Below are 10,735 nucleotides of genomic sequence, written 5' to 3' on the forward strand. Positions count from 1 at the left end.
AGTTAAATTTTAAATAATAATTTATCTTAATAATTAATATAAATACATATCTTTATAAATAATTTTAGATATATTCATAATTCATATATCATGTTTATATACATAAATACTTTCATCCTAATTGTGAGCTTCATACAACATTCACAAGCCATGTGTGCATTAAGTGGATTCCCCGTATCATCCAAGGCAAAGGTGTTCCGTATTTCAATATCGGTGACATGGTATGGAACAGACAAATGATCAAAGGCATTCCGACCTCACTCCAACTTTACCCGCTTAGAATTGACTTCTCTTAACCAGTCAATGCATTCCTCAGTAGTTCTAGAAGGATCGACAAGTTGCCATGCCATTGATTTTTCTTTCTGCAAGTGAAAATGATACATTAAAACCTCAAATTTAGTCAATGTGCAGTGTGCATGACTGTGGGAACAAAAATGCAGTAAACAAAATGACTTACCCACTCCTTAACGAGTGGTCCTTCTTTAAGCTGCAAGACATTCATAATATCTTCGCCATTGATCAATGGCTTCACCTCCCAAACTTTGTCGAGGCCTGTTATCCACCAAAATATGTTAACATTTTACGTACCGTGAGCTCCCAATCACTTCATCTTACTCAAGCCATCCATGCTCCTATTTTGGTTAACTTCTTTACATAACTTCACTTAAAGTGGTGAAAATTATAACTAAAACAAAGCCAAGCATAGATGGAACAAAGAAAAGAGATATAACTTCAAATGCTCCGCTAACTAGGATTATGAATATGAAGTAGAACAGGTAGATGCTGCAGTAAATTTCCAGTAAAAGCTATACACATCTTACACATTCATTCTTCAAAGGATGCAAGCAAGAGACACAAGCATCAATGCTACAAGTTAAACACGTATCAAAGACTAATATAGCTCACCTAGTTTTATTATAGAACTCTCCACTCTATTAAACAGATCTCTTCGTTTGTGCAATTGTGAGGATTCATCCTCAGTGTCGTTAATGCCAATGGGATGTAATAATATGGATACCAATAGTGCAACTCTCCATAAATCTTTAATCTCCCTCAAGACAAAACCTAAATAAATCAAATATAAAATCTTGGTCATCTCAGATGCAATTCATAATGTAAAATAACTTAGCAGTCACACCCCAGAGAAACGGATGCAGAAGAGCTGGGTGGGCATCACATTACAAAAATACTTCCACTATCCCTTTCTTATGTTTCCTTTCATTTAATTGAGGTAATCAAGCTAAGTCGCTTAAAATAGACTTACTTAACAAGCAGAGTGTAGATTGTGGCTTGAGTGAAGTGCAAATACTATGTAGGAAACAACAATTATAAAGTGAAATGAGTGGAGTGTCCATGGCTAAGTTCCACTAGAAAACTCAATAATTTAGATGAAAATCACAACATAGTAAAGCATAATAAAATTAGCATACAGCACAACTTACAAAACTAGCAAAATGAATTGACTGAAGATTGAGGACAACATGAGCTAAGAAATAAAAAGGCATAATGCCAATACTAAGGTAGCAGACCAAGAACAATGTACCTGTTAGAACCCGGACTCTAGAGGCAATAGAGACATCATCAATCAATCCTCTCATCCAATCAACATCATCAGGTTGCAAATCCTCATTAGATGCAAGACAAGGAATCAACGACAAGAATTTGTGTGATGCTCGGTGTAAATCAAGCACCTGGATTTTGAAACACAAATACAATTATAAAAACATTAACCAATAGAAACATCAACCAGATTCTGAAAAACTGAAATGATTTATATTACAAACATTAGAACTCTGTTATTCTGGTTGTACTAAGGGTAAATGGAACTGACCATTTTTGCATCCTCGCCTTTTTGCTTGAGTGAGTCAACAATAATATAATTGACAACAGGAACCTATAATTCAAAATAACATAATTCAAAATAACATGTTATCCTCATAAACCAGCATGTCATTTGGAATACAATAAAACTGACTAAAGAAACTGCATTATATAACAACAATATTAAAATGTTCCTCATAAATAAGATTTCACGGATAAAATCAACTTGGGTTTTCAATTGAGTATCAGATAAAACTTGAGCTCAATATAAACAATCCTTGAAATGAGACAAACAGTCCCTCTCAAGATTGTCTAATAGTGTGGTTGTCATCTCTACTTGTGTTGCATGACACTAACTAAATATAGATTGTAGTTTCTACAGGTCTACTATGAAATACTCCAAAACACCAACTAAAGGGGAAAAAAAAAGAACAAAGCAACACACTAGAGTTCTAATTTAGACACTTTGCTAGATGTATCAAGTCAAAGCACAAAAAGAACATTACAAATTCAAAAATAGTATCACATAGAATGGACGAGACACATACCATCTTCGCTTTCTTAACTTGGTAAGTGGTATTTTTAAGTGGGAGGAACAATGCAGCAAAAAGTAAAAATCTCCTTTCTTTGTCCTAAGTAACACAAAGGAATCACTTATCATGACCAAATATAATCAAGCAATCCAAAAATGATAATCGAATGACAACAACTTCCTATTTTGACAACAATAAATGTGAAAATGGATTATGGTAAAAATGAAAAACACATTACTCACTTTAAAGGTTGACTCTTTGAGTAAATGGATAAGGTTCCATGCAGTGTCCAAGTAAGCAACGCAAAGCCTGGATAAAGTGAAAGAATTAACTGATCAACATTGCCAAGAAAAATAACCTTTGTATCTTGTGCAAGTGAATAATAATAAACAAAATAGAGAACCAAAAAGGAAAAAATAAGGTTTAGCCATTTAGGTAGTGAAGGCATAAAGGTGAGAAAAGTGGCTCTTCATAATTTGCTCAACTACTACTGTATTATTGCTAGTAAACCAAACAATTTCTTCTTATCCACAGGTTTCGTGGGTCTTCCCTTGGGCACTTCATGCCATCTGTCAAGTTCAACCAATGTCTGATCTTATATCAAAAGTTAATTGAATATTAGAGCCAAGAAGAGCCATATGCATTTATGTAAAAATTGATGCATCTCACATCCAACTTATGGTTTTCACCTCTATTCCTTTTCATAAGATTTGGTTTTGCAAACATCTCCATATATTTCACAAGGCTTTCATAACATGTAATGTGATGAGGGAAAAGAACAAAAAAAAAAAAAGAGAAAATGATTAGAATTGTGTTTGAGTACAATAACAACACGTCTCAAAATATTATAATGATACTTCTTTCAAATTTGAAGTTCACAACAAATATCTAAGGTTGCTAGTGGTGCACTAACTACTATTGTTTTTCCTTTTTTTTTTCCGGGTAAAAGTGGCAATAATATTCAGCTAACTCTATCTCCGTGTGCAAGATGTGGTTGAAACTAATTAAAGGATTTGCAAACTTACCTTTCACATCCATCTGAAATAGCAGGTTTAAACACAGGAGGAAGACTGAACACATTCCAAAATAATGTCAGATCACAAATATGAGTCATTGCTTTGACAGCTTGATTTCCAGATATCATAAGATCAACCTACAAAATAAAACACAAGAGCCCATAGATGACTAAATTTTCAATTTTATACATAAGCTATTTCCTTTTAAATATGCAATAGCATTCCGTAACTGAAAACCACTTCCTAAGTATCCATATTGAAGGGAATGGGAGGGTTAGCACATACCTCTTTTCCAATGCGCTCTTTGCTAACTTTAGCAGCTAGAGCATCTTTCACATCATCACATGCAGCAGCTACTTTCAGATCTTCATCTAGAGTGAATTCAAATCTAACACCTAAATATAATAAAACATCTCTCTTAAACAGAGCTGGAAACCTAGTTTAATCTTCAAATAAAAGCATACCGGGAGGGGGAAAAAAAACGTTTACAGGGTATACAAAAATGCAAATATCTTCCAAATTAAAGTATACCAAATCTAATGGCTCGAAGAACTCGTAAAGGATCATCAAGAAAGGTGGCCTTTGGAGGTAAAGGAGTCACTATCCTTCCGGACTTAAGGTCTGAGATCCCTGCAAAATGCCAAAGAGATTGTTACATGTGGAGATATAAAAAAGAAATGTGTGGAGGGAAGGGGAAGAGGGAGGGTCAAGTAATTCTTATACTTGTTTTGGCAATAGATCAATTCTAACCTCTTTTGGTATAATCTTCAACCGAGTCAGTGTGGATATTGTAGAATAAGCTGCCATGCACAACCAAACAGCTTTAGGAAACTATCATCTAAAATGTCTAAATGGGGAATCAAACCAACATTCACAGAAAAAAAGAAAAGAAAAATAGGCCATAGCCTAGGTATAAAAACACAAAGATACCTGTTAATTGTCAAATCCCTCCTACATGCATCCTCTTCAGGTGTGCCAAAGCTTTGCTGTTAGACATGAAGAAAAACTTTATTCGGTTGAACTTGACTTGGTCATGCGGAGAATACACACAAGCAGACATTGCAATGATAGATAATCAACATGTTCATGTTGCCATAAAATTAGCTTAATAAACAAGGAGAGTGCAAAACACAGGAAATTCACCTTCATCGATAACAAGACAAGACATTCACGTGAGTCCAACTAGGAGGAAATTAGCAGAACATCTTATCTTACATGACAATAAATCAAAAGAAAAGAAGTGGAATATGCATATAGCAAGAATACCATTAAGTGTGTACGGTAACATACCTTAGAAGGAATGCGGCTATTCTTAATATACTCTTCACTCCTTAAGTTAACAAAATCAATCTGCATATCCAACCAACGCATCGTTGCTGTCTCCAAATGTTTAGACCGGTCAGGGTTGCTGCCAAAAAATAAAAATGTCATTTATGTTCTACATTGCTTCAAAGAATTCAATTTTCATGACTAAACAGAGTAACACATGAGAAACATACAATAAAATTGTAAAAGAAAGCAATAAAGAAGAGAAATTGGAAGGAACATACGACTTAATCTTGCCATCACCCCGAACATCTTTACCTTCACCGATGGACACCAAGTACTCCTTCACCTTATGGGCAAACTCGGTGCCCATCATATTGTCAAGAGCGATATCGATGTCATAGCAATCCTTTGCCAGGAGCTGCAAAACCAACCAAATTCAAACCCTAAACAGAAAAATTAGGGCTACAGAGCTATCTACAGATAGAAAAGAGCTATCTACAGATAGAAAAGGGGGGACCTTGTCACGGACCCAGCCGCCGGCGACGCGGACCTGAGTTTGGAGGTTGAAGTGGCGGAGACTGGCGAGAAGCCTATCGAAGATCCTGCGCTCAATGTCGGAAAGTTCGATTTTGTCCCTCACCTGAAGAACGTGCTGAGTGGCAACCGACATTGATCGCAGGCGTAGCAGATTAGAAACGACGGCGTAGAGATGGTTGTTGTTATCTTGTTGGAAGGGGAGAGTTTAAGAGAAAGCCAGGTTGCAAGAACCGGACCGGTCAATAAATCAGTGAAGTCACTGGTTCAATGGTTCATTGGTTCGACCGAGATTCAACCGGGGTTCAACCGGTTTACTTAAACATAAAATAAAATTATTAAAAAACCTATATATAATTTTAAATATATAAATTCAATAATTTCCAATCAAATAAAATTCAAAATTTCACAACTTCACATAATAAATCATCCATAATTTAATATTAGAAGTTCACAAACAACTTCAAACGTCAAAGTTCGTAGCTAAAAATAACCAAAACACACAGAGTGACAAACACATAATGTTCTACTTTCAAAAGAAACATTAACAAACAAGTTTTCAACTAATCAAAAGACACAACTCATCAGATTTTTCTTATCACAGTAAAATATTACCAAGCTGGATCAGATTTTCCTAGGTTTTCTTCTAGAAGAACCAGTTTAGGATTTTTGGACAGCATTGAGAGTATTGTCTTGGTTGATCACTTTGTGATGGTTCCATCTTTAACATACAACAAAAAAAATCATGAACAAAATTAATTCTGCAAACAAATTTGACAGAATGATGAACAAAATTAACTCAACCAAACAAAATTAACTCAGCAAACAAAATTCAAAATCCAGCTAACAAAAATCAGGAAGAAAATTAAATAATTAACCAAATTAAATGATTCCTAGTCACAGAAGATAAGATATTCAAAACCAAAAATCATGAGCCAAAGTTCTGAAAACCGGACCGGTCATCAAACCGCTCGTCAATGGTTCACTGATTTACTGGTCCAACCGATTTAACCGTGGTTCAACCGGAAAAACCGTTCCATAATAAAATAATAAAAATTATAAATAAACATCATAAAATATCTTTCAAATTTAAAACCTACACAAACTATCAGTCTATCACCAACTAAATGTAATTAATTAATCATCAAAATATGCAAAATTAACATCATTATACTTCCATTAAAAATAACTGGATTGAATCGCAGTGCACAAGTTAAAGATAGACAATATTGCCTTAAAGTAATTGAGTCAAAAAGTAAAACAAAACAGGCCCTTTTAATTCTTTTATGCTTGTAGGCTTCAATACAATCATTACCATACAGAAGAACTTTCTTGAAGGAATTTATGACAACCAAAATAGGCCCTGCTTTTGTCTGAATTGTACAAGATATGATTAACAAGGTTAAATATTGTAGTTAATCAGACCAAAAAAGAACATTTCCCAGTTGTCTCACTGAGTCCAGCCAAATGGAACAAACATCACTGTGTACTAGCATAATTCTAGATCAGACTCGGTTCCAGAAGATGTTATTATCTTCACCAGCTCCCAATTCCCATTTGAAAGTTGAAGCCAACACTGAACCTTTTGAAATAAGGAACTTCAGAAGTAAGGGAAAGAAATAGAAAATTCTAAACTATCCATGTCTTACTAATAATGAGAACAGAAAAACTCAATCTCTTGAACTCAATAATTACATCAGTTATCCAACTAAATAATTGCATCACAGTTATCATAACCTGATTTCAAAGCTAGAAGCAAAGTGAAATTAAAAACTTGAAGCATATAATAAATCAAAAGATCACCAATTGCAATTTTTTAATAAGAACAGAAGTTAAGAACAATGAAAAATGAAGAAAGATTAACATTTTTCAACCCAATTTTAACAAAGCTCATCACAATGATTAACAACAACAAAAAACACTGAAGGAACAGTGAATCAGTAACATGGGCAGTGCAAATTTAAAATTTAAAAGTTATCAATTTAAAATCTATCATCAAATACAATCAGTGAGTAAAGCCAATCAACCAAGCACTGACTGAGCATTCTGTTATGATTCTGTTACTGGGAAGCAACAAATTCAAGTTACAAATTCAAGTTACAGCAACATATTAACAAATCTTAGTAAAGTCCCGATTTACAGCAACATTTAGATCAGCAACAAGGCAAATTTATTGATTGGCAATTCAGCAACATGCAAAAATACAGGGAGAAGGAAAATTTGGAAAAGAGAGAACAGGGAAGCGATGGTTCAGGGACTCACCAACGGTTGACGGCGAGTCGGCAACCACCCCACAGAAGGCGACGAAGCAAGAGACAACCCCACGAGTTGCTTCTGCCGCCGCCGGCGAGACAGACGAACCACGAGATGCCAGTGACCGATACGAGACTCGAGTGACACTGGAGCAGCAACCAACGGGCACAGCTCGAGCACTCACTGGCGGAGGGAGGCGCGAGCAGCCGAGCACAGAGGAGAGAGGGGAGATGCGAGCACACGAAGCGGAGGATCCGGCGAGAGGCCCGAGACCACGAAACGGTAGTTCTTGAGTGCGACGGACGGCGGCAGCAGTCTCTCACTCCGACAGACGGCGACAACGATTGGTGGAGGCTGCTAGGGTTTGCATTCTTTGGTGGAGGCTAGGGCATTTGCTGAAGGAAGGAGTTGGAGAAGGGGGGATAAGTGGATAACGCGTGCAATCCTCCTTTCAAGAAAGGAAACGACGTCGTTTTTGTAAACCGGCCGGTTCAGCGGTTCTCTAACGGTTTTAGATTGTGCGGTTTTACACACTGGACCGCTTTTTAGAACATTGTCATGAACAAATCAAAAATTTCAGAACCAGTAATCACAAGAATGAACAGCGCAAAACTCAGGCTAGAATACACAAATAAATACTACAAAATAATTTCAAGTAACAACAAACAAAATTCAAAATCCAGCTAACAAAAATCATGAACAAAATTAAGTAATTAACCAAAATAAATGATTCATATTTCCTAGTCACAAAAGATAAGATATTGAGAACCAAAAATCATGAACAAATTAGAAATTTCAGAACCAGTCACAAGAATGAACAGCGCAAAACTCAGGCTAGAATACACAATTAAATAAATACTACAAAATGGAGAAAAGGAGAAGACCTACCTGAAGCACGAACAGAATGAACAGAGATGTCAGTGGCGAGGGAAGTTTCCAGCTAACGGATGAAGACAGAATGAATAGAGATGTCAGGCGGTGAGGGAAGCACGAAGAAGTTCTTGACAATGACGGTTACGGTAACGGTGACGGAGGTACGGTGAACACAGAGAGAGCACTCTCGAACAGAGGAGACGACGTCAAGCTCCTGCGTGGTTGAGGTGGTTACGGGCTGCAGGCGGTGGTTGAGGTGGGTCAATGGGTGGCTAGGGCTTGAGTTGATTCTTTCTTTCATTTACAAAGAGGAATGGGCTGCCGCTGCGATGCATTGGGGTAATGGGTAGTTTGATTTAGGGTTTTCTTTTTTTTTTTTAAATGTAAAACGCTGTCGTTTTGAAGTTTGTTGTCAAATTGGAAATTTTCTTAATAAACCGATCGGTTCAATCAGCTTATCGGTTCGACCGGTTCTCTGACCAGTTTTTCAAACAGATTTATGTGATTAACCAAACCAATTTAATAACCGATTTTCAATTAACCCGATTGAATCGGCTGATCCGGTTCGGTTTTTAGAACAATGAGAAAGAGAAATAGTCGTAACAGTTGGCGTGCGTAGGAGTGAGAATCTTTTTTTGGTTACCCAGTATCCCCGTCAGGTCGCCAACTAAGGGTGTGTTTGAGATTCATGTTGGAGAACATAGAAGTTTATTTGAGTATTTTGAACGTCTTATTTTTATGTTTGGCAATTTTGTGAAGCTCTAGACTTAAAATTGTTTTCACTTCTGAACGTTTATGTAAAGCAAAAAATTTTAGCTTTTATGTTTAAGTTGGGGAAGATTGATTATAGATGAGAAATTTATTCCTTTTCTGCTAACTCTATCCTTCATTTTCTTCTATAAAAAAGATGCAAGTAACCATATAATTTTTACAGTAATTCTTTGTGTATGTTCTTCGTTCTAAATTTTTTTTTATCAAAATCTTTTAAATTTGTTTCAATCACGCTAAGATAAATATTTTAATTTTTTTATTATATTTTTTATTTATATGATAAATATTTTTATATTATTTTTTTAGTGTTCTAATGTTATATTTTTATTGTATTTTTTATTCATATGACCAACTATTGTTAATATAAATTCTTATTTTTATTAATTTTTATGATATTTTTATTATTTTTTGTTTATATAAATTTTTTCTATACTTTATTGTATTATATTTATTTTTATTATAAAATGAATTACTAAGATCTATTCAAATATCTAAAGTAAAATGATAGGATAATATAAAATATTATTTAAATTGATGTCTTTTTTAGTAACTTTTTTTTATCTAAAAGTAATTTTTAGTAGTATAATCCAAATAACATTTATTTACTATAATCAATTTTGATATAAAGATTGCAAATTATATAAGAGTCTAAGTTTATTGCTACTGCTGACTAATAAAATTGCTATGTGTATATATAGTAAAATTTAAATTTCTGATATTTATCTACTTATATACTAAACTGGGTTTTCCCTTAGCTAATGGAAGTGAGGTGTCGATTCCTCATGAATTCATTTTTCTCTTAAAAAGAATACACTATTCTCTCTTCTAAGTTTATTTATAAAAATATTTTTATTATAATTATACTATAATGAGCATTTAAGTAATAATGCATAATTATACTAATTTAGGAAAATATCATATTTTTATTGATTCTCTTTATTATTATTTTTTTGTGTGTCTCTTTGTTGCTCTTTATTTTAGTTATATTCATTGATTTCTCTGTATTGATGTTTTTTTTATTTGAAATATCGTGACAATTTAAAGTGTATGTTGTGACCCATGTGATATTTGTTAATTTGGTGTATTTTTTTAGATGGTTTATGTTATAATGTGTTTAAGGAATTGACTTAAAATTATAATATAATATATAAATTTATATATAATATGATTTATAGTATGTTAAAATATTAGAACATTATCATATAGATATTTTTTTATTTGTCCATTAGATTCAACTATATAGGATCTTGAAAATTATGCAATTATGTAATTAAATAAACAATGTATAACATGTTACTTTTTTATTAATCAAATTATTATAATTCAAATTAATTTTAAAAAAATAATTTAAAATTATAATGTCAATCTTATCACGTGTATGGCACTGGTAATTACACTTGTTTAAAAGTAAAATTCTTTCAATGCGGTCCTTATTCATTCTCTCCATGTGACCAAAAGGACTCTCTTATCGATTTTTGAGTAAAAAATAACCGAAAGAGTCTAATAGTCAGGGGGTGCTGAAAGAACATTTCGGTCATACGGAGAGAATAAATAAAGAGCGCATTGTTATTTTTTAATGGTTAGAGAACACTAAATTTTTCTCATAAATGATTAGAGACCAAAAATAATTTTACTCTTTATTTAAATAAATAAGAGAATTGGCTA

General features: G+C 33.9%; 1 protein-coding gene across 10 annotated transcripts; it reads right to left on the bottom strand.

Annotated features, from left to right (window-relative positions):
* LOC107622780 (putative CCA tRNA nucleotidyltransferase 2) lies at window positions 38–5,490 on the bottom strand. 10 transcript variants are annotated; one of them, XM_021114630.1, is made up of 16 exons: window positions 5,190–5,490; window positions 4,921–5,057; window positions 4,661–4,778; window positions 4,514–4,552; window positions 4,301–4,356; window positions 4,121–4,191; window positions 3,902–4,000; window positions 3,656–3,765; window positions 3,380–3,507; window positions 2,597–2,663; window positions 2,370–2,453; window positions 1,832–1,894; window positions 1,544–1,691; window positions 907–1,065; window positions 458–552; window positions 52–362 (listed from the first exon to the last, which is right to left on the bottom strand). In XM_021114630.1, exons 1-16 carry the CDS (start codon window positions 5,307–5,309, stop codon window positions 258–260), a joined length of 1,599 nt encoding a protein of 532 aa, XP_020970289.1. In that variant the 5' UTR covers window positions 5,310–5,490; the 3' UTR covers window positions 52–257. The 10 variants fall into 10 exon arrangements, with proteins under 10 accessions (XP_020970293.1, XP_020970294.1, XP_020970289.1 ...); XM_021114629.1 differs by having other exon boundaries at window positions 4,121–4,170; window positions 5,157–5,490; XM_021114628.1 differs by having other exon boundaries at window positions 98–362; window positions 5,157–5,399.

Source organism: Arachis ipaensis, chromosome B10, assembly GCF_000816755.2.
Source record: "Arachis ipaensis cultivar K30076 chromosome B10, Araip1.1, whole genome shotgun sequence".
NCBI classification, from domain to species: domain Eukaryota; kingdom Viridiplantae; phylum Streptophyta; class Magnoliopsida; order Fabales; family Fabaceae; genus Arachis; species Arachis ipaensis.

Coding starts and splice junctions, on each gene's coding strand:
- LOC107622780 (XM_021114628.1), bottom strand. CDS start 5,309: ATGTCGGTTGCCACTCAGCACGTTCTTCAGGTGAGGGACAAAATCGAA. Junction 3,508..3,655: donor AAGAGCGCATTGGAAAAGAG/GTATGTGCTAAC, acceptor TTTATTTTGTAG/GTTGATCTTATGATATCTGG. Junction 1,066..1,543: donor TAGAGTCCGGGTTCTAACAG/GTACATTGTTCT, acceptor TGATTTATTTAG/GTTTTGTCTTGAGGGAGATT.